The sequence below is a fragment of the Xiphophorus maculatus genome, chromosome 13 (genome assembly GCF_002775205.1).
Source record: "Xiphophorus maculatus strain JP 163 A chromosome 13, X_maculatus-5.0-male, whole genome shotgun sequence".
Taxonomy (NCBI): domain Eukaryota; kingdom Metazoa; phylum Chordata; class Actinopteri; order Cyprinodontiformes; family Poeciliidae; genus Xiphophorus; species Xiphophorus maculatus.
Window position 1 is genome coordinate 26,111,672 of NC_036455.1, and position 24,885 is coordinate 26,136,556.

At 39.5% G+C, this 24,885-nt stretch overlaps 1 protein-coding gene across 2 annotated transcripts; it reads right to left on the reverse strand.

The window, feature by feature from the left end:
* On the reverse strand, window positions 1-24,373 carry lrrc3b (leucine rich repeat containing 3B). Of its 2 annotated transcripts, none has more exons than XM_005804483.2 (2): window positions 24,085-24,373; window positions 1-5,916 (listed from the first exon to the last, which is right to left on the reverse strand). In XM_005804483.2, the coding sequence occupies exon 2, from the start codon at window positions 5,768-5,770 to the stop codon at window positions 4,988-4,990; it is 783 nt and encodes a 260-aa protein (XP_005804540.1). In that variant the 5' UTR covers window positions 5,771-5,916; window positions 24,085-24,373; the 3' UTR covers window positions 1-4,987. The 2 variants fall into 2 exon arrangements, with proteins under 2 accessions (XP_005804540.1, XP_023200123.1); XM_023344355.1 differs by lacking the exon at window positions 24,085-24,373 and adding an exon at window positions 12,939-13,089.
* Between the last annotated feature and the right edge of the window lie 512 nt (window positions 24,374-24,885).

Below are 24,885 nucleotides of genomic sequence, written 5' to 3' on the forward strand. Positions count from 1 at the left end.
CATTAAAGCAGGGAAACCTCTAAAACATGTAGGACAGTGTGGCTTGAGGACCAGGGTTGGGAAACACTGGTCTAGATAACCTAACGGCATGAACACATTTAGACCATTTAATGTGATCACAGAATCTAAGAGAAAGGTTTTCAGGTCTTCACATTTATCTTTGTCACTAACCCTAACCCCATATTCACTGCAGTGTGTGTGCTGGAATAGCTGAGTAAAATTGGGTTCAGTACTGGAACCCGTTTAATGGGACCAACATGGGTTAACTAAATGTGTCCATGTTTGGTCACTGATCAAACAAAATGATTCTTGTATGTTAGTTTCATGTTGAACACTCAGAACTGACCAACACATCTGGCAACATGTGTAGAAAGCTAAAATAAGTGGTCCTACACACGGGCAGTTTACAGGAGGAAGTTGTTTGTGCAAGTTGTCGTCTGATAATCAAACAAACTAAAGGCTGAGAGGGTAAAATAACCAGTCACTGTAAGACAGGATTAAAAGGACGACTGCTTTCATTGGTGGATGAAAGTTCACATTTCTGGACAGTGTGCAGGAAGACATCCATAGTGACATTCACACCAATCACAGGAGGAAATGGGTGTGAAGGTCAGTAGTTTTTTTTTTATATGAAAGGAACAATTTAAAGCTCCAAGATGGTTTTCACTTGGCTACTTGGTATGTGTGAAAGAGCATTTCCTTTTGATTTGAAGGGTGCCATTCTACAGAAAGCCAATTCCATTTAGAATTTGGTGACATTTGATCTATTATTCATTTTTGATCAAAAACATCTTATCAGACTATGTCTTCACAGCTTCAAAAAAATTACTACTTTAAGTGTTAAAACACATAAAAACAAATAAAAATTGATTTTAATAATATATGAATGTTTATGTGTCTTTATCAACAGGTTAGATGGCCAGAGGGTAAAATGGAGCTGGCACAAACCTTATTCTATCCTTTGGGGTGTGAGTCCACTGTTACATGGAGACACCTCTCTTGCGTGTATGGTGTGTGTTTGTGTGTGTGTGTGTGGGCAAATCACACAGTTCAGCTGGGATTTGGAAGGGTCTCAGATTTACTGAAGACTACATAGTTTTTGGTGTGACCATAAAAGTATACTAAATAATTCTCAACAAAATCTGTTGACAACAAACTCATCATAAATTGCTACATATGTAATCCTACACAAAGCAAATACATCTCAGATGTTACAATTGTTACAGTAGTGTATTCTGAACATGGAAACCATTGTGGTTTCCATGTTCCATGTTCCATGTATGATGAATTATTAGCTGTGTTGGTACTCTCACTATCTGAAGAAACCTCTAAGCAGGAAGCTACACACCCAGAACTAATGACCTGATTCTGACATGATTTGGTTAACATGCACACCAGTTCACAGGTTTAAACTCACACCAGCACCAGAGGTTTGACCAGGGCCGCCTGACAGAGCTTGATCGGGGTTAGAAGAAGCCAGTCTGCAGCTGCATTTTAGCTTTGCATCATGTTGTGCTACATCACAGCAGATGAGGTGAACATTTTACAGCAAATGGAGCGATGTGAACACTGCACATTCTACTCTACAAAGGAAAACATGAAGAAATATTTATCATATTTGTTCTGTCCTTTGGGGAACACGAGGAACAAGGAACATTCGGCTGCACCAAAAACAGCGCTGCCAGGCAATTTTAATTCCAAACTCAATCATTTGCTGTGTAAAAATGCTTGAAGATTTAGCTTTTCCCGTGAATCACTGGATGAATATTTATCTGTGAAACCACTGTTCTCTGAAAACAACATTGTGTCTGATAATACATCACATCTTGATGCCTCAGAATGGGTTTGGACAACATTTCTAAGCCAGAGTTATTGGATAGGAGTTACCCAAAAAGGCCAGGCATGAGTGCCTGAACCTTCTTAAAGACAGGTGAAGTCACAGGCTATGGGATACCAAATATGGAAAGAATGTACATATGAAAAATACTGTGTTTAAACTTAGAGCCATATGTTGGGGAATGCCAAATATAATGCAGAATATGTGCTGTCTGAAAGTCTATAAAAGTGGATGTGTTTTAAAATAAACTGGGACTCATCATCATTCTGTTTGAAATTCCCCCAGATTGGTTCACATATTTATTATTTTGGACATAGCTCTGGTTTGTTCCACAAAGTTTGTGTCACCAGTCAGATCCTGGAGCATTTTTAAAGCAGCAGATTGAAGGTGACCAAACAAATTGGTGTTACATGGAGCCTACACACTTCTCTGGACTTTTTAGTTTTGCCTTAGAGTCAGCATTGTTTCTAGAGCGTAGGGTCGTCAACATATTGTTAAAACCAGAGAAGGACATTTCCTCTTCTCACTGAGATGACATCACTTTGTGATTTATCTGTGAAATATGCTATGTAAATAAAAGTAATATTATGCGTTTGACCTGATTGATGTGATAAATAGGCCAGACACAATAAGGAACAAGTTCAAAGCATGATACCTAATCCACTATGCTTCACAGTGTATTGTGGGATTAGGAGTTATATGATGAACTGAGTGGAGCCCTAAGACTCTTGCCTTCATCAGTCTATCCCATGTTGCACCATGTCTCTTCAGGCCAGTTAGTGTGTTCTTTGGCTTCTTCACAAAGTCTTTTCTTTAAAAAACAGACTTTGCAGGGGGGATCTTGTTCATAGCTTGGCTTCACATAGGCATCTTCTACTGTTATTCACAGGTATCTCTAGGCCTTCGTCAGTCACCCAGTGGATGATCATCGACTGATTTTATTTCCATCTTCAATCCATGTGACTGCTAATTGTCTATTTCTTCTCACGTCTTTCTGTTGTGTTTTTACATTTTAAAGAATTTAAAGAAGCTGAATTATCTGCCCTTCTTTTTATGCTTTTTCCTTTTCAATCAAATCTCACATGAAAGTACTCTGTTATATTATTTACTTACTATTTTGACTGTCAGATGATCCTCTACCTAGATGTACATGTCCTTTACTTAGACCCTCTGGTGCTTTGCTGAAAGAAGCATTTATGTACCAATCACTGGTCTGCATGACCAATCAGTCTAATCCTTCAGGCATTGTGCTTAACTGTTTTGTCATTTCATGTTTTTATATGGATTGTATATAAAAATATTAACTAAATAAACAGAACATTGGTATGTTTTAATCCTAATTTCTCTCCAGATCGAAAACTTAGTTTATTACAAAAGAAACATTCATAGTGCAGTAACATTTCACTATCCCACCAAAGACTTGTGTTTGGCAGCACGCCACTAAAACTATCACAAAGACAAATTTTCTTTTATTTCTTATTTATCACTACATATATTTCAGAAAGAAGACTGTTGTAGTCTTAGATATAGACTAGACTCACGGGTGACAAGTTGAACAGATTGTGTCTGTGATAAAGTTAGCAAACCAAAACATGTGGTTGCCATCCAATGAGAAAATCCAATAACCCACCAAGAAGTCTGAATGGTTCTACTTTTGTAAAAATAATTAGGAAAATCATCTGATTTAAATTACAATGGGTTCACTGGTTCAACTGGGACTAGATATATTAAAGACAAAGTAAACACTAATACCACTGGGCTGCTACATCAGTTTAACAGTGCTGTAAACTGGATTTGCCTCCCGACAGATTTCTTATGGTTTGGCTTTCTAGACACACTTAACTATTCAGTCAAAAGACTTTTGATAACAGTTAAGGAATTCACTTCCATACAAACCTGTCTGACAACATGAAGCTAAAAGATCTCAGAAAGTAAGACATTGCCCTGATTTAAAGAAATTCAAGAACAAGTCACAAACACAGTTATTGACATCAATAGATCTGGAAAAGGTTACAAAGCCATTTTAAGGCTCCAGGATCTCAGAAAATCATAGTGCGAACCATTATCCACAAATGAAGAAGACATAGATCAGTGAAGAAACTTCCCAGAAGTAGCTGGCTAACCAAAAATTACCCCAAGAGATCAGCAAGTGCTCATCCAGGAGGTCACAAAAAAACCCCAACAGAAAATCATTTGAACACTGTCGCAGCTAAGGCTCATGATTTAGCAATAAAAATAAAAGAATGGGCAAAAATGACTTTCCAATCTTAACCCATGAGAGAGTTTCGAGGACATACCTAGTAGATGTCTAGATTTAAGTCCAACAAAGATGCTGTGGAATGACCTTAGACTGGGCATTTATGCTAGAAAAACTGTAAACACTTAAGAAATCTGTAAAGGGGCAAAAATTTAAAGCACTGTAATTGCTTCATCATAAAAGCTTCATCCTCTATCCAGTCAATGCGAACCTAACAATGAAAAACAGACCTGCAACGATCAGAACTGCATAAATTCCAACATACATATGTTTAATATAAAACACCTTTTATTTCTGGCAGGAATTAGCTTTATTGGAATTTAGTACTCTATGTTATTACCCTAAGTTGTTATTTTCAAAAAAGCATGGCAAGAAAACGTGTCTACTTAAGAGACAGGCCTGCTTAGTCAAAGGCGAGGAGAGAGATAAGAAATATTTTGTCTCATTTGTTGTAAATTAGACACAGTATAAATTGAATGTGCTCTGCTTCCAAGTTATAGTTTCAGAGACGATGACACTTTTCAGCAGGTAGACACTGAAAAATAGGGGCTTTTGATTAAAGGTGTATATCATATCTTGTCTTAAAACTAACTATATATATATATATTTCCACATATTCCCAATCATTACCTAAAAAGCCATTACCGTGGTAATATTTCAACCTGAGATTACATTTTTCAAAATGTTGTAGTGTGGGTGTTGTTTCATTTCTTGTCTGATTTCACTTTGAACATAAACTCAGCCTGGTAAAGATATATGAGAAAAGTTCCAAAGTACAAACCCTTCTGATGCTCACAGAGACTGAAGTTAGGAGTAGTAAACACTATAAATGTGGGTCCTGATGCGTAAACATTTCATTGAGTCTGTGATGGAGAGCCATTGTGATGCTGCTGTCAGACAACAGTGCTGATGTCATCAGCATCATCAGGTTTCTTGGGCTTACTGGGGAGAGACTTGAGGTACTCCAGGTGACGCCGGGCATCCTCCTGGTTCTGACGAACATAATACACCACATATGATATAACCATTGCAAACCAACCAAACATGGTGACCAGCATGGCATAGTCTGTGGTCCTTTTTGCCAGGTTACACAGGTCAGTGTCAACTGCCAGGAAAGGTCGACCCTCCTGATCGAGTAGTTCGGAGCTCCTGCAGAGGACCCTGGCTGCGGCTTCATGGTTGTGAGCCATTCCTCCAATGGCCTGCTGGAGGGCGCAATCGCAGTGCCAGGGATTGTCATCTACAATGATGCGGGCCTTCAGTCGGGCAAAAGCATCCCTGTGAACGCTAGTGATGCGGTTGTGGGAAAGGTCCAGCACCTGTAATGTCCCCTCGATGCCACTAAAGGAACCTTCCCCTAAAGTTTCCACTGCATTATAAGAGAGGTTCAGCTCCCTCAAAAGCCGGAGTCCACGGAAGGCTTGGTCGGGCACAGCACCTATTTGATTGTGGTCCAGCCTCAGGAGGACAGTATCGACTGGGAGGTTGGGGGGAATCTCTTTGAGGCGGGACTGACTGCAGGTGACATTCAGACCGTGGAGGTGGGGGTCGCGTAGACAGCTGCAGCCCTTTGGACACATGCTGGCCGAGGGGAAGCACAGGGCCATGAGGACAAGGCTCTGGAGGAGCAGGCACATGGGGATGGAGCGTGACAGCCACAAGTCCAGCAGAGTCATACTGACCGGCTTCCAGCAGCATCCCGCCTGGGGCCACAACACCACCACTGGTCCTTTACACACATGGCATAGTGGCTGCTGGACCTCACACTCCACTCGCTACAGATACTGGTGGATGAACTGGTCTCATCATGTTGTGTTGGGATCTGGAATGACATGAACAGACAGTCAGTTGAGACATTTTATCCATTGTTATTCCTTTTACTGGTTCTGACTGAATGCAGAGCAGGAGCAACGTTGCTCAGTATCTCGCCTTGTCTGCCTTTGGGTAGTTTTGGCTTTTTTGGATATTAGTTTGAACTGCTTTAGTATTAATTAATTGTACTTAATAGTAATAGTCTAAAATTAAACTGATATCGATTCCTGTTCAAGAGAATCTTCCTATAGATAAAATATGAGCACCAAGTCACTTAAAGTAGCTTTATTAGTGTGAATGCTGTAAGCATTCACACTAATAATTACTTTTTTATAATATTCAGCTTTTTATGAATTTTTCTCCCCATGGGGGAAACCGCTCCATCCTGTGGCAGAATTGAGAGTTACAATATAAAATGCCTGTCATGTTTTACAGCTGATGTTTCAGATGTTTCCACTGCCTATTAATTGCAATCAGTCATCCAGTTTTGGAGCTGTCATAGAGGAAACAAGGTAGTGGCGATTTTGAATTTGGGCAGTTTAACAGATTTCATGCTGTTTAACACCTGGGAATAATTTGAGCTTCGGACATTGGGTTTTTCTTGCTGCATGTAGCATGTTGTTTGTAGTCACCGTGCTAAACAATGCCTCCAAACAAATGTTGATATCTTAAGATATCAAGATATCAAATACCGTTTCACCCACCCAAAAATGGTGGGTGAATGGATTTCATTCACCCACCATTTTTATCAGAAATTTTTTGCCCTGTTCAAATTTTAGGGTTTACATGACTTCTTCTTTTTTTTTTTTTTTTCATTTCGTGGAACATATTACTGTAACCCAGCATGCTAGTGGTAGCCTATTTGCTATCATTAGTATTTTAGCTAGTTTTAGCTTTTTAGCTAATGTTGGCTTTTACGTGGGTTTTTCACACTGCATGAACTATTTTTAAGTTTCTGCAAGTCCTCAGCTATTGGCTTCAGACGCTTTTGCGATTTTCACCAAAAGCATTCAGCATTGAGCATTCAGCATTCACACTTGTATTTTCATATTAAATGCACAATTTCTAGTTGAACTTGAGATTTTTGCCAGAAAAGTCACTTTTAATTAATGACTTCATTACTGAGCATATTCTTTATATATTTTTAACAGAAACATGGTTGGATGAAATAGTGAGACAGCTGTTGAGCCACAATAGCCTTGGTTTGGCTATACATAGATATTAACACAAACATGGTGGCATAATGGTTCCTGAAATCATTGGACTTTTAAGGCATAAAAAGACATTTATTCTGGCTCATACAAAAGAAGACCTCCAGTATAATAGAGGCAGGATAAGATGCTAAGTTTATCTTAAAAGTATGCGTATCCTGCATATTACCGAGAGTGGACAGGGAAATTCTGGAAACTCTGAACAGCCTCAGACTGTTATGCCAGTAAGATGCAGTGGCCGTTGAAACAGTGAAAGCCTCAGCAGCCAGGAGGAGACGGCGGCTCTGCAACAGGAAGAGGAAGAGCAGCAGCCGGGAAGGACTAGCAGCAAAGCTAAAGTGTAACCAACTGAGAACGTTGCTTCCATTCAACTTGCTTGCTGGAGAAAAAAATAGGTAACTTAATGCTGGATATGACATCAAATTGCGAGATGAGTAACTACTGTGTCATAATTCTGACTGAGACATAATTAAACTCCTCTATTAATGATAACCCTTATAATTGTCAGGCTAACAACATTCCGTTTGGATAGAGGCAGCACTAAGTGGTAAAACCTGACGTGGTGGTGTCATCATCATCATCATCATCATCACTACTGTTTTCATCTGTCCTAGTGCCAACACTAAAGGGGCTCTGAGTGAGTCAACAGTTCCAGCAGTGACTTCCAAACTACACATCCAGAGGGTGTTTCCACTGTTAGCAAGGACTTTAATCAGGCCAATATGAAGACAGTGAGATGCAGAGGGCACAGAACGCTGCATTGAAATGTGGCGATAGAGAAGTCATCAGAGTAGTAAGAAAATTTCCATGATTCGGCAAACACCAGGTGCATATGGTGTTTGAAGCCCTCAACAAGATTTCCTTTCTCCAGTAAGGAAATCCACTCCTCAACCAGGTGAACCGATACTCAGACTTGTGACAGCTGATGTTCAGAGGACCTTAGGAAGACTCAACATGCATAAAGCAGCAGGTCCTTATAACATACCGGGACTGGTTCTCAAGAACTGTGCTAATCAGTTCTTGACTCGCGACCTAATGGACATATTTGGCACCTTGCTAAGCTAGGTTCAAGACGGCCATCATCATACCAGTGCCCACAATGTCATCACTTAACGACTACCGCCCTGTCGCCTCACTCCCATCATGTTTCTTGTGTCTGGTGAAGGATCACATCATCTCAAAACTACCCTCCTCGTTGAGGATCCCAGTTTGTTGAGGATTGGTAAGAATGCTTCAAGGGTCATCAGCACTGCCCCCCCCCCCCATCTCCACCCCTCAGGGCTGTGTACTGAGCCCACTGGTCTTCACCCTGATGACCCATGACTGCCATGTTCAGTTCGAACCACATAATGTATGCAGACGATACTACAGATAGGAGGTGAAACACCCTGAATGTCAAGAAAACAAAAGAAATTGTTGTTGATTTCAGGAAAAATCAGCCAAGACACCCTGTGCCCCCCTACTCATCAATGATGCTGCAGTAGAGCAGGTCAGAAGTATTAAATTCCTTAAAACATTCATGACAGAATCAAGGCAACAGTACAGGTCTGTTTTTGATGAGTGAAAACCATTGTAGCATGATATATACCCTTTAAGAGTTTTGTTTGATTTCATCAGGGGATAATAATATGATTTGACTCATAGTGTAAGAGGAACACCAGAGTTATTTTTAAATATGATAGGATGAATTGTATTTCTGTTATATACAGCGTATTGAATGACTAATATAGTGTCAGACACATATTATAGCTTAAGGCCTTAGGATTATTTCTAAGACAGAGCTTTGAGCAGAGTGACCAAAAAAGACAAGATATGAATGCATAAAGATAGTTGAAGCCACAAGCTGCTGCATGAAAAGTGTTTGCCTGCAGATAAAACTGTGCTATAGATAGCTGCAGTTGTATGTTTAGAGGTAAACAAGCCAAATATGGGAAGCTGAGTGTGCACTGTTTCAACTCCTATTTGGAGACGCTGTGTAGAGAGAGTTAGAAATTTATTTTATAATTCAGCTTTCAGGATGGTGCACAGATCCATGATGGCCTTGTTTGAAATAAATGCTCCTCCATTTGTATAAGACCGTTCTCTAGAACGTTCTGACATAGACACAAAGACAAGATTTATGCAGTCTACACTTGGATCAGTTTAAATGTATTCAACTTATCTTTGACCATTTTCTCTTTTGACAGAGCAAAAAGCTGCCCAGTTTTCATCTTCCAGAAGCTGTTGAAACTCTGAACAGCCTCAAACTGGATGCAGATAATTGGACAAAGAAAAGAACAATAACAGATGTGTAACTGGTATGTCAGGTTTTATTTGTTCTCACTCAACATTAATATGCATAAAACATCAATGTTTTATACATTAAAAACATTGGCTGTTTGTAATGCATAAAAACAATTTTGGAAATATAATTTCTGAAAATTAGATTTTAAGAATTGCTAAAACAAACATACTAATAGTAGGTTGCCACAACCACCCTGTGGGTAATCTGAGAGACATGCTGTCTGCAAAGTGACTCATAATCTTGCAGTAAATCTCAACAAAGTAAGCAGGTATTAATTTACATTCAGCAAAGAGCAGAGGTGGCCTTCACACTTCCAAACTGTAAACGGTCAGTTGACCACCTTCAGGACTTCACCTGCAGTTTTCACCAGCCATAGAACAACTCACTGTGTTGGTTCATGGCAGCTGCAGCAGATGGAAGTGGACAGGGCTACATCCCTACAACCACTGAAGACAGTGATGTTTTCTACATAAAACCTTAACAGACTCCAGACAGGAGAAGCAGTAGTGAGAATCAACCTCCTTCATGGAGGTAACTTTCAGTGTTTAAATTAGAATACTTACTGACAGTAATACATTTCATAATCTGCGTGAAATTCAGCATGAATGAGGAAAAGAGAAAAAAGACAATCATAATATTTAAAAGGGAGCCAGGATTGTTTTGTCTTTAAGGTTTATTTATTAAGCTGAAATTACAGACAGCCTTTATACTTGATAGAAAATCCCCTCCCTCTGTCGGCTCCATATGTGGCAGGTTGTGAAAACCTAAACACTGAGCTCCTGTTGTAGTTATTTGCTGGCAGAGGAGCAACACTGACGTCCAACAATACGTAGACAATCAGGAAAAAAAGACAAAGGGTGGTCTGTTTACTGCAGAGACCTCCCAGACCCACATCAAGCTGCTGGTCCAGCTGCTGCACTGCTACAAGGGAAAAAAAGCTGCTCTACAGAGACACCGTCTCTGTTCAATGTATAAAACCCACATGAAGCATACAGACCATTCACTATTATAGCACAACATTCAGTGACCCGCAGAAATCCTTTAGAGTGATCTCAACTCGATATTAATTAGGACAAGTCATAACACCAGATAGGAAGAACAACAGGTTTGGCTCACAGCTGCTGCAGATCCACCTCTTTCTATCATCTAGTGGTCATGTGACCCAGCGATGTTTCAACAGTGCATCAGTTTACAGAGTTCCCACCAGGATGATGGTAGCCTGGATATTGCTTTCCTGCGCAATTCTGCTCCATTCAAATCTCACTTTATAGACAGTCTGGGCTTTCTCCCATTTACTTGGATTCCCTCTGGTAGAATTTCTATCAGGCCAATCAGTGAACAGAAGGAGAAGTTGTGAAGTATGACTTCGATTTTCTGCTCTATTTTAGAATAGTAGTCTGCCTGTAGTTTCAGTAATGGCAGGGGAGGAAGTGAAGGAAGCCGTTCAGTCCGCGCTTCCAAATATTAAATCAACATTAACAGCCGCCTCGTTCAGATCAGCACTTCTCTATTCACAGTGGAGGATGGTTGTTTACAGCGCAGGCAATTTCTGCTAAGCTTCATAGCATTGAACTGGTAAATTACACTTCCAGGCCAAGCGTTAGTGATTAAGTAAATTGTAAAACTTCAACAGAGTCCACACCTCCAGAAACCAATTGTTTCTCAATAGCCGAGGGTCCAGACCCTCAGGGTGAAGCATAGCATAAAACAAGGGGCTGGTTTTTACCAGGCTGGATGATGTTGAAGACGCTCTCCTTTAGTCTTTTATGGGGTTAGATTTGTGCTGACCACTCTAAGCATGTGAATTCGGCCTCAGAAAGTGTCAGGAACTGGCCTGGTGACCACAGGGATTGGCTTTAGAAGGAAGATCCATCCACATGTTCCCTCATGTCATAAACTCTGATTGTGAATCTGCCATCAGCTCTGCTGCAGCAAGTACCGTCCTTCTCCTCTCTCTATCGTCCCAGCTGGATCTTTGGTCTTTTTGTAACCCTTTTTCTGACAGATGACAGGGTCTCCTGTCCTGTCAGACATGTTGCGTGGCTGGTAGAACCAAACACAATAAAGAACTGACAGTGGGTAGAAAGAAGCAAGTACTCTGAGCTAGCAACACCCAGAGCACTAAGCATGGAAGCAAGGGTTACAAAAAGACCAGAGATCCAGACTGCAGCAGAGCTGATGGCAGGCTGACGATCAGAGGCTCACAGAGATTATTACATGAAGAAAGGATGTGAGCAGAGAACGTGGGAGGATCTTCCTTCTAAGACCAATCACTGTGGTCACCCAGCACTGTCAGAGGTTTAACTCACATGCTTTGTGTGGTCGACATGGGAATACTGATGAAGTAGACAGCACCATTCTATACCTGTAATGAGTCTGCAGAACTGCAAAGGTAGGAACTGGAAAACAGGTAAAATGACTACAAATACTGCAAAAGCTGCAGCAACAGTGGTTAGCTAACAAATAATCAGTTCATGTGAGAACAGCTTTGATTCAAAGACATCAAAAACACATAATTAGCATGGTCAGTGAAGGTCATTACCTAGTATAATTAATTTGCGCTTTTTTTTAAAACATAATTTTTAAATGATAAAATATGTAATATTTAAATATATATTTATGTTTATAATATTCTAAAGGGAAGACTCAACGACAAGGTATGAGAAAAATGGAGATTCATGGATCTGTCCAAGGACAGTAAATTGACTATTTTTCTAAACTAAATGAATAATTGCTCTAATCATTACTTCTCCACTTCTGTGTCAAATGTGTTATATCTGTGGAATGGAGGAAAAAGGAGCATAAATTTGACTTTAGCATCATTCTTATTAAGGATGGAGAAAATCCAGACATTAGCTGATTTTTAACGAAGCCTGTCTGATAAAAGTCCAAGACATTATAGGGTTTGATGAAAATAATCCCTCCATCTTTTATCAAACTACTTTAATGTTTGAGATATTGGATGAGAGCCCAAGTCTTTGTCTGCTGGACCTCCAGAGGGACGGCTGCTCCCTCCAGCCCAGCTGCGAGATCCAATCCCTCCTGCAGTTGCTGGGTCAGCCCCGGGGCCTTTTGCCCTCCTGGAGGCACCCAGGGGAACCGTACCTGGTACCGCAACACACCTACTGCAGATTTCTGCCTGTCTATTTTCACTTCAGTGAGTTTGGGTGGTAAAAATTTTAAAACCTGCTGACCATCACTCAGAGTTAAACTGTGGCAGTTCATGGAATACATGCTGACATTTTCCAGAGTGGACTGAAGTGACTGATGCTGACAGCATTACAGCCACACACACTGTTACTAAAAACAGTGGTGCCAAAGAGTATTTGAAGCCATTAGCATGAAGTGCCTCTCGGTTGACGGGAGCATGCCACTGCCTTCCAGCTGTGTTACTGAGGAAGGTAGGAAACGCTACAGAGCTTACAGTGTGGCTAACACTTATATATCTCTGATTATAATTGACATTCTTGATGCTGCGAGGGAAAATAATTTTTTCAACAGCAAATCAATGTCGTCTGCAGGGTCAAAGCAACTCACACGATTGTTCTCGCTGCATCTGTAGATCTCAGTCACCTGTTACTGAGATCTGTTGCTGTAAAACGGTGTGGAAGCAGAAGTCCTAAATCAATACCAGTCTTACTTAAGAACTACAATAATAAAGCTATTTTTTAGAAAGCACTGAGTTAAAACCTCACAGAAGCCTTGTTTCCACTGAGCAGTATGGCACAGGCTGGTGCCGTGAAGTACGCTACTTTGTTTCTATTGTAAAATCGACCCATTCCGCCAGCCCATATCGCACCATTCCTGGACCCGTTCAGTTGTAGGTCCATAGGACAATGGTCCGGTGTGGTTAGGGTGGAGCCACTGACATCACACAACACAATCCACTGATTGGAAGACAGAGAAACATCAGAGTTTGGGACGAGCACGAGACAAAATCAGGGACAAAGGTTGACTTTTTTGTCGTCTGTCAACAAGAAACCTGTCAACCTTTTTTTGACTGATGGGTTAAAAAAAATCCAGTCATAATCTGTTTTTACCCAACAACTTTCATAATGATAATAATACCATATTCAACTGCATTTAAGCTTCATTTGGTTTCATTAATATTCAGTCCAAACAAGCTCAACAGAGAATCCATATTGTCCCATCACACATCAAGCAAATGAACACATGAAACTTTTTCTCCACAGTGACAAAATCCTCTGACTGTGGACCCAATGACTACATATAAACAACAAAATGAAATAATTGCACATGAATATGAACTATTGACCTACTGTAGCCTAACTATACATTCTCACAGCTTCCTCCTGAATTGGGGCTTGCTGCAGAGGTTACTGTTGTGAGGTTTTGGACTTTTCTTATGGCTGTTTCAATCATGATCTGGAGGCTGAATCTCGACTCTGCTGCCACACTAGAGACTGAAATTAGAAGCACCACTTCAGCCAAAGTTTTGGAATCAGGGAACATTTCTCCCGGCGAAGCAATCAGAGTTCTGCAAGACTTTCTAAATGAGAGGCGTCCTGATTCCCCAAGTCCTTCCATCAGTGGGAGGAAATCCCACTCCTGGATAACGAAATGCACTGTGCTCAGTGTTCAGGTCTTAAATAATACTCTGGTGGTTGTTTTGTTTGATAGAATGATTGATTGATTTACTTAGTTACTTGATGCTCTCTATGCATAAATTTGTAAATGCCTGCACCTAGTGGTCAGATGTGTGAGTTGTAATCTGTCTAAATGACAGATGATTTTCAGATTTTTCTGTCACCATTTAAAAACGAAAGAAAAAACAGCCAAAACCAGAAATGCTGCAGTTAATGCAACTCCTGGTCAGGCGCAGTGAGAGCTGCGGTAAGTTATTTCATGGCTTACCATGAAATAGTGAAACGAACCACACTAAATCTAAAATATATTAGATTAGGCATATATGTTTGCCTTCCAATTCAAACAAGATCTGCCGAGAATAATGGACAGCTGAAAAAACAGCTAAAACATTTCCATTAGAGGAACATGATATGTTGGATAATTATCTTTAATGCTGTCCTTTATTGACTTAGAGGTTAAATGTTTTCTTTTATTAGCTCCATATATTGTGTTACAATCTTTAACTTGCCTGTGCAGAACTCTGCCTAGGAGATCGATGGTCTTAAATCACAAGTTTCTGACAGAAGAATAGTCTTTGGAAACACAACCCTATAAAACAGAATTGCCATAAATCCATATGGTGGTGATGATGATGTGTTGTATGGAACAGCAGAGTCAGGCTTCCTGTTGCTGTAAACAGAAAAGTACTTTTAACTTTTTCTATACTTTTTGAGAGCAGACGGAAATATGTTGAATGTGCTGCTGCTTTCTGGCAAAACAAAAGAAAGGAATGAGCACTGTCACTTTTCCTTCCACACCGTCTATACAGGAAGCGTGGGCAATGTGACAGCAAACAGGCAAACAGAGAAAACCCTCTCAAGTTTAAACCCTTTTGCCCCAGGATTATAAAATGATTGAATGCTATTATTTCTAACTAAAATGTACACTACAGTAACTGTAAGCTCATGAATGCTAATGTGCTTAGCATTCAGGAGCAAAGTGAAAGGACTTTAATCATGGAGATGGAAACCCAGCTAACAAGAAGTTAGAATAGAGGCAGAGAATCAGTCTACAACAGAGACTGTTTTGCTGTCTGTCGTTTTGATGGAGTATCATAAATATTGAGTTATAATCTATTTTCACCCATCACTTTTAAGATGATAATAGAGTCTGTTACCTGAGCTGTGACCTGTAGTGGACACAGATGTCATCCAAAGCCAGATCAGGCTCAGTGCTCTGATGTTTTCTTGACTGAACAGGTTACCTCTCCAATGTGTGACTAATCTTGGTTATTTCCAAAAAATAAATATGTTGGAAAGGAAATAATCATGAATATATTTTGGTTATTAGAGTATTTATGTTCATGTAGTCCTGAATATGGGTGTTCATAATTTGCTGTTTGACTGTACAGTTATTAAGCTGGGTTTAGAGAAATTACTATTACACCGAGGTAAGTAAAACTAACTTCACAACACAAGATATGTAAAAAAAATAATAAATAAAAAAAATAGAACTGTGCCCTCTTACATAGTTGAGGTGAATATACTGAGCTAAAATTTAAAACCTAGAGATTAGAGTCTATGTTTTCATAAACACAAACAGAAGACTTCAGAGTTGCAGGAGGATATTTTGCAAACTTTCCAAACTGGCTCAAGATGCTAAAATGTAAATAAATACAGAAATAAATAACTCCAAACTAAGAACAGATTTTGCTGAAGGAGAAATGCCTTTTAGAACAGGACTGTTGCTGCTGCAGTCCCTCCTTGTGCAGTCAGAACCATTCAGATGTGTTCTGTTTTGTAATGCATTCTGTTTTTCCTTCAAGCTTTATGAAGACTGAAGGCTGATATTTGTGTCACTCTTTGTAAAAGTCACAATGAGCCACTTGGGACAGCGACTGGGCAACAACTATCATCCAGTGACAAAACTGAGTGATGGAGCACAAAATGACTTAACTTAAAAAATTTTATTAATTCATCCATTCCAACTCGACAAGGTGTCTTGACTTGGATAAGAATCCTTCCTTTTTTAATTGATTGTGTGTCTTTCAGTGAGAGTCCCTCATTAATCAGAGCTGGCATGGCAAAAACACAAAATGTTCCAATCAAAATGTACAAACTAATACATGTGGGAATATTAAAAAAAAAAAAAAAAAAGCATAAGATGTTGGAACTAAACCCAAAGTTGAGGTTTTGAAATGTTTTTCTGGAGCTGTGTTCAAATGCTTATTAGAAACGTAACTGAGCTGTTGGAGTTGTGAGGGATCCTCAGGGAAAACCATCAAAACGTTCTTGGATGTTTTTGCTGGTAAATGATCATCTGTTTTTGTTTTGGTACAAACCTGCTGCTTTATAATAAACTTCCTCCATGACAATTTAGAGCTAATAAGGTCTGTATCATTTACATTAAATGTGGGATAAATACTGTAAGTTAACTTAAGGGAAAGTCTAACATTAATAACACTCACATGTAAGATGGTCTCTTACAGCTGATTGTGTACTTATGTGATCATGCAGAATGAAGCTCAGCTACGAGTCTTTTACTGCTTGGACTAAAGCAACATTGACTAATAGTGCTACTAACCAACTCCTTCCAAACACACAGCAGAGGGACAGCCTAAACATGTCGGTTGACACCATCTGTATTTTGACTCATGAAATCACTTCCTGATATAAAGCCTAGGCGTAAATTCAAATGGGAAGACTCTTCAGCCTCACCTGCATTGTCCAATCAATGTATCACACGCCTCAGCTGCAACCAATCACCATCAACCCTCACCTCATTATAGCCAATCATTGAGCCAGCCTCCATTCATAAAGACTCAAATCCATGGCTCCATCTGCTCCCATTGAGCTTCAACCCATCTCCACCCCTCCTCCACCCTAGTTCTCCCAACTCCTTCATGCTTCCATCGTCTCTTCAGCCTCCACCACCAGCGTCCGGCCCCAGGAGGAAGACGTCTCTAATCTTCATCCTAAGATGCTCATCCATGTTTGTCACATTTCACAGCGCCTACGTCTTCTGCCGGGGTCTGAGCCCCAAAACTTTAATTCACTCATGTCAAATAAAACTTCCTAATTGCAGCTTTTTCTTTGTGAGTCTCTCCAGGTTGAATGATTGAAAAATGTATTTATTTTTTTTCACTATCTCTCCTAATTCTCCCATCTTGTCATAATCGATTTCCCTGGATTTGCCATCTTATCTGTATTCAGTTCTTCTTTCATCATTATACTGAATATGTTTTGGTTAAATTAAATAAACATTGCTTTGAAATATTCAATAACAAAAGCTCCTCGGTTCATAAATATAATTTATTCTTATCAATTTACTGACGCAAGATATTCAGTATTCAAGATACTGTTTGATTTTTATCATACTGGATAAATCACATACGTTATTTTTTTTAAATGTCTGCTGTTTGATCCTTTCTGAAGTGAAACTGGAACGGTGTAAAGTAACATTTGAACAATTTGCCTCGGCGCTATTCGATTCCACACAGGTTGGGTTCTTTCCCATTGCAATAGAATACAATGGACCACCCATATTCATGGTTCAAGATTTTCCATTTCTGCCCCCTCAAACCAATCAGTGGCCAGCAGTCACATTGTCAGCTAGCTTGCTTGGAACCCCTGCTGAATAAACAGTAGCAAGCAAGTACCAGTACCAGTACCAGTACCTGTTGGAAAACGCAAAAAGGATTTGACTTGAGCTGAGTAGATGCTAGTGGAAAGTGAGCCTAACAGTTGACTTGTCCACTCTTATGCAAAGTAATTCAGAAGGGATTCAAAGTCACTGACATACTGTTTCCTATTTTGCGACATTAGCAGAAAAAGTTTCTCTGTGTCAAAAGGCAAAGAAATAAGATGCAGATCTAGGCAACTTTGTCAACACACCTGGTAAAGATGTGCAAAAAGTCCAAAAAATGAATTCAGCTTTTTGCAATTGCAAAATTGTTGCTGCAAATGTTTGAAAAATGGTCACCAAGATGTCATAATGTACTCTGAGCATAATCTACATTCCAATTAATCTCAAATTAAATTACGTTGACAGTCTGGTGGGATAATTATCCCATATCTATGAACCAAGCAACACAGAAATTCATCAAACACAATATCAACCTCCTTTTGTCAAACGCCTACCCAGAGAGACTGGCGTGGTGAAGAATAAAAAGTGAATTACATGTGATGCTTCCTCAGTACAGCTCTGGTGGTGCTGGAGGTCATGCTTCCTTTAGTCTGCCAAAGCAGCTCTGATCATCCAGGCCATAGAGAGCAACACCTGGGGTTCCCACAGCTTCTGGTCCTGATGAAGTTGCAAGCAATCCTTTAGGCTTTGCTTTTTTATTACAGCAGCATCTCTGTACCCATACAACTACTGCTGCTACTTTATTTATAAATAATATAATAAATATAATATAATATAATAAAAACAGCAGCTGTGACAAAGTGCTGTATAGATAAAAATCAATGAACATTGAAAACATGATTGAGGCGTTGAGACTGGAACTAGATGAGCTTAGAAATCTGAACAGTTTCATGTCTTCTTAAGCTATTGCTAAGTAGATTCATAAAACTCTCTGCTTTCAAAGAAAGAGGTTGGTGATTCTCTTACCCATGTAAAGCATATCTGGTCATATTTTATGGGTTCTTAGTCATCCAGGACAATCTGTTATGGTTTTATAGAATAAAACTGGATTTCTGAACTAAAAGATGCTCCACCACTCATCTGAAAACCCGCTTTAATCCTGAGGAAGGATTTAGTGAGTTCTTGGTTCTTAAAGTTGCTGTTAGGACAACTAATACAATCACTGACCTGTCCATCCATCCGATCTCATTAAAACCATGATGCATGCTGGTTCATTTGTCCCATCATCTCCATGCAGTGCCATGCTGCCTTTTTGATTCTTCCTACCTAAGTACATAAACCACTGCACATCAGCTTACTTTGCTGTTAAGTGCTTTTGTGAATTATAAAGATGCCCAAATCTCACCTTTGATGAAATATGACAGATTATGGCTCCTGATCAACTTTCTGCTCCTGCTGGTAGATATTTTCACTGGAGTCAAAACTCCATTCCTTTACAGTGGACGATGAGTAGCGTGTGGAGTATGGAAACTAAAGGGAAATCCTTCATTTTCAAGCAGGTATGGATTGATTTAAGGTTGTGGCAGAACCAAAAGAGTTGGGTCCGAAAAGACGAAACCTACAAATGAACATAATAGTCATTGTTGTCACTTCTGAATTACATACTGACAGCAACATGAAGTATTTCAGTGACATGCCTCAAGGTGTAAATGGCTGCAGGAAGAAGAGTCAAGGCTGCGTTCCAGGTGTTTATCCAAGTCGATCTCCTCAGTTTTATGAGACAGTTTCAGTTTATGTTTATGTAAGAGGGGAGTTCTCTTCACACACAATGCCTCCTGAGTTATCTGTGTTTCCTGTCCAAACTAAACTTCACAAACTGTAGAGTACTCACTGCTAAATATAGAGTCGAGTGTACCACAAGTACAGGTTATGCAGTGTAATGAAGAACATGTATCCTCTAACACAGCTGCATTTTCAGTATTACCATACTGACCAGTAAAAGTCAGGGCGTTACTTAATTTGTCTTTCTACCTCTCATTATATTCTACAACTATTTATGATGTCTAAATTTCTCCAAGTACATCAAAGACTCCTACCAAACTGGCTGGTTAAAAGAACTCATATTAACAGATTAAATAATTCTCAGAAAAAGCAGCAAAAGCCTTTGATACAACTCAATTTATCACATAACCACATTTCAATCCCTTGGCTAAACAATTGCTTCCTTGAGGTGTGGTCTCTGATTTTACCCAAGCGCTAATGTTTGGCCATGACATCAGCTCCACTGTATCTTCAGAACCAATCTGTGAACGTCCTGAAATGGCCAAACCAGAGTCCAGACATTAATCTGAGTGGACATTTCTGGAGAGAGGTGAACATGGCTGACAGATGTCTCCATCCAACCTGAAGGAGAAGAACGGAGCAAACTGAAGCCTGAAGAGAGGAGGGCTGAGCTGGAGCTGCAGGTTGAGACTGGAGGCTGTTAAAGCTGTCAGAGGAGATCAGCAAAGTCCTAAAGAAAGACTCTGAATACTTATGTAGATATGATACTTTGGTTTTCTATACATTTGCAAAAAACTCTGAAATTTTTTTCCACATTTTTATAGTGCGGTATTTGTGTGTCTTTTGAAGAAAAATAAATAAATTTAATACTATTTGGAAAAAGGCTGGAATATAACAAAATGTGGAAAAAGTGAAGTGTTGTGAATACTTTAGAAGAACTAAAGTACTCCAGTACTCCGGTTTCCTCCCACAGTCCACAAAAAAAAAGACTGAGGTGAACCGGTCTCTCTAAACTGATATGAGTATGTAGGGGTGTGGGTGTGTGTGTGTGTGTGTGTGGTTGCTTGTGCTGTGTGTCTTTGTGTTCCCTATGATGGACGGTCTACCCCCAATGATGGATTGATGGACACTTAAATTTGAAAAAATAAAAATGTCTCCTATTATTCTGGTTTTTACCAATCATGAATCATTTTCAGAATGTTAACTGACCTAAAACAAGAACGTTTAGTATATTTTAATGTCCAACCATGAGAAAAATATGGCTATATCCTATTATACAGCATATCGAGTTTCACATTTGGTTTAGACTGTAACCACTTCATTTTTGTTTTTACATCATTCATCGTGCGACTTTGAGTTTTCTGAAATCTAAACATAGCAGTAGCCGACACACCAACGAGCTGAAACAAGATCACGACCTCAATGACCCACCGAGCTGATCTGATCTGATCAGAAATCACTTCAAACTACAAATCACAATTTACAAAACATGTAGAGGCAACATATGGCCATGCTGACAATAAAATCTGAACACCAGTTGGACTTTTACACCCAACCACTTCCTGCTGCTAAAGAAATGGAAAGAATCTGAAGAAATATGCTTTTAGCTGCTGCCTCAAAACTGCTTTCAGTCAAAATGTTTGCATTTCTCCTGACAGGAGGAGCTGGCAGTCAGGAATCATTATCTTTCTGCTTCTTTACGCCGCTGCATGTTTTTACCCCGTCTCCTTGGTGGAATGGATTACATAGCAGGGTGGACTCATCACATACACTGTGACCTCTACGACCTTGTAGTGATGGTCATGAAAATGATCACATAAGACTGGGATCTGTCTTTAGGTTGTTCCAGTGTTCAGACAGCGAATGATTAAGTATGTGAGGGCAGGAATATCCCTGTTATTTAAATAACACAAAATTAAATTCATTAGGTGAAAGACATCGTTGTGGTGCTCACCACAAACAAAGGTTGAATAAATTAACTTTGGCACACTGCGTTAAAAAAATGAATTCTTAAAGATTCCATATTGTTTTGCTTGTTTACCACACCTACATATTTCAGAACAAAAATATAAGCAAAAGAAAACCTAGGAAAACAAAAAACAGCTACTGGTATTTCTTTTTTTAAAATAACATTTTTGCCATCTGTGGTGTATTTCTTTGGTATTTAGCATCTTAGAAATGGAGTAAATGACTTACATCCCTTTCAGTGTTGCTAAATCCAATCAGAAATCAGAACTGATCTAAAAATCTCGCCGTCTTTCCATTGTGATCCCAGTTATCTCTGTTGTTTCTGGTGTTTTCCTCTGTGTCCTCAATATTTGTTTATGTTTGTTACTTTCTTCAATAAAAATATTTTTTTTCATCTGCAGGCTGCCTTCACTTGGGTCCTCCGTCCACACCAACATGACAGAATATGAAACTCTAAAGGTTAGATATTCAAAAGAACTGTAGCAATTAATTGGCCTGGGATTAATCAATATAAATATCTCACTGAGAGATTTTACATTTTATAAGAATTCACAAGTTTTGGGTATTTCTGCCACACAACGATTACGACAGAATTTTCTAATATGCACTTCCTAAAAACCGGCCAAATGTTTTGACAAGCAGTCCAAATTATACCAACCCACCCAAAGCTGTTTGTCCAGGCCCAATGTGTTGAAAAGAAGCCCAGTTGGGCAGAAACCCGCCCAATCTGGCAACACTTCTCTCATTTTTCTTGTTTACAAGAAAGAAGACCTGATTTTTAGAAAGTCGTTGTGTGGAAACTGACCTTTACTTTCTTAGGTAAGTGTGACGAAATATGTCTTCACACAGAGTGCAGGCTGGGTAACTGATCAATATTCTGGTTACCAATTAGCCAGATAAAATGATCTGTCAATGTATAAAGAGTAGAACAGCAGGAAGTTATAGTACTCAGTATGATCAGTATTTAGAATGTAGAATTTAGATGCTTCTGCTAAATGGACCTGGTGTTTGTTCCATGCTTTACTTTTCCATCACTGCTGACAGGTGATAAAGAAATTTGACATTTTGTTTTAGCTTATTCTCACTGTATCTCACTAACTAGAGTTGAGGTAGAAAAAAAAAATCTACAAATATGAGAATAACAATATCTAATACCTTGCCATGAAACATAACTGGACTCATAGCATCGTATTTTAGCAGAAGCAAAGTAATAGGAGCTGCTGTTGTTTTAAACAAAAGCCATTTGCTCTTGTTTAACACGTTTTGTCTCTTACCATCTGTGGTATTTTACTCCAGTAATGCCTGTACTGTGGGAATCTTGCATCGACCCTAGGTTAATTGTAAAAATAAATAAATAAATAACTGTAGCAACATAAACACAAAACTCTAATCAGCGCATCGTCTCTCATTGCAGTTTTTAAGTTGGTATGTAGAAAAAAATATAACCATAGATGAAACGGTTTTGGATGCTGCTTACACCCGTCATTTTCCATGGGTGTTTTCTATTTTCTGAAAAATAAAAATATTCTCTGATTGAACAGAAGTGATGAATTATTTCCCTCCTTTCTTCACGTGCTATCTCCGATTTGACCCTTTTTTAGGCTAAATAAGATTATACTTTAGCAAACCTGAAGAGATTAACAGCACTTACATGCAGCCCTTAAACATAATGCTATCTGCACACACATGAATGCGAAAAGGCAGTGGAGGTATTGTAGTGGTTTACATCATCCGTCAACAGACACGTCCCCGCCTTGTGGCTGGGATCGTCTCAAAGAAATGTCCAGGTCCAAGTAAAAGAATCTCATTCCCTGCCCAGCAGCAAGCAGCGGTAACATTCCTGGAACATCCAGCTGCAGTCTGACATGGACACAGCTGCCTTCATGCCTCTTTAACTGCCGCATGCATTTGATGCATTGGCCGCTCCCTCAAAACTACACACTGTGTGATAACGAGCAGAAAGAGGCTTTCATCAGAGGTAAACTGATGAGAAGAAGCACAATCACCTGCCAGACATTGCGTTCCCATTCACCAAATCTAATGTAGTTGGAACTGAAGCTTGGCAAACAACGTCACGCAGCCCTTCATTTAAAAAATGACTAATTTCTTCAAATCTGCTCTAGGGAGACACACTTCTAACCGTAAACGGCATTTGAAATCTGGTTCGCTGCTTAATAAAAAAAATCCCTTCAATTCGTCGTAAGAAAACACAAATCATAAAATCTTATTTAAATAATATTCGCACGTTTGTGGTTGGTTCGTATCGGACGCTGCCGCCCTCCTAGGTGCACTATGCCGAATAAGGATCGCCAAGAAACTGCGGCTAAAGCCAGGTGGAAGTTGAAATTATGCAAAGGCAACGTGTTTATTCCGATGCTTAGGAGCGCCGAATGCATGCAGTTGCGTTGCTGTTTGTGGATAATTAGTTGACAAGAACCAAAATGTTGGATTATTAATAAGGTACAAAAATAAAAATGAAATTGTATTTTTTTTTCAATGGAGTCCGGGTCCGCTGATCCCCATGAAAACATCACGCATCAAACTCTAATTGCCAACCCAAAATAAAAGCCTTTAGTTGCCCAGGTGAAACGCGAGCTAAATGCACAAATGCCAAGTTGATTAAAAACAGACATCAGATTTAGAAACATGCAATGTCATCAGAGCTGATTCGGGCTTCAGGAAACAATTCTTCAACACAAGCATCTGAGAAGCCACAGACGGCAGACAGACAAGAAGCAACAGGCGACACAAGACCGCTCACCTGCTGACAGGCTCTAACAGCTGAGGCAAAACGCTCTTCTTCACATGGATGTTCTGAAAGCTGTGATGGCAGCCTTGCGCTTCAGGTGTCCTCCACCTCCTAATAAAGAAGTAGCACGGCGCTTTCGCATCTTTTAGTCCATACCTCACACTATGAACACCGCATCGGACTGAATGGCAAGACAGGGAGGGGTTCGTTCATGAAGTCACCGTATGACAAAGACAACCAGGCTGAGCTTTCAGCAGAAGCAGCTGTCACGACGGAAGACCCTAGGTGTTCTTAAATCCAGCAAATTCAAAATGACAGTGTCAACAATGACAGGCCAAGCTAAAGCACTGATTTAGTTCACAGTGGGTTTAGGGTAGAATCAATCAGCATGTGGCACTTCTTGCATGAATCTCTTTGATAAGATAGTTTGGTTTCCACAGAAGAGGACTTGGCCCAATCCTGAAACACTTTGATCATATGGTAGATACCATATGATCAAACTCATCATGTTCTGTTTACTTATGGAGGACTTTTGATCTTAGCATACTTTAAGTGTGCTTTCTCTACAGCTCTGGGGGAAAAACTAAGAAACCACTTGGTTTCTTTGATTTGACTTTTTATAAGTATATGTTTGAGTAAAATGGACGTCATTCTTTTATTTTATGAACTACTGACAACATGTCTCCGAAATTCCAAACAAAAACATAGTATTTATTTGCAGAAAATGAGAAATGGTCAAAATAACAAAAAAGATGCAACCCATTCAGACATCAAATAATGCAAATAAAACAAGTTCATATTCATTTAGAAACT

Bases quoted from the DNA above. Each gene is read 5' to 3' on its own strand.
- lrrc3b (XM_005804483.2), bottom strand. From the start codon at position 5,770: ATGACTCTGCTGGACTTGTGGCTGTCACGCTCCATCCCCATGTGCCTG.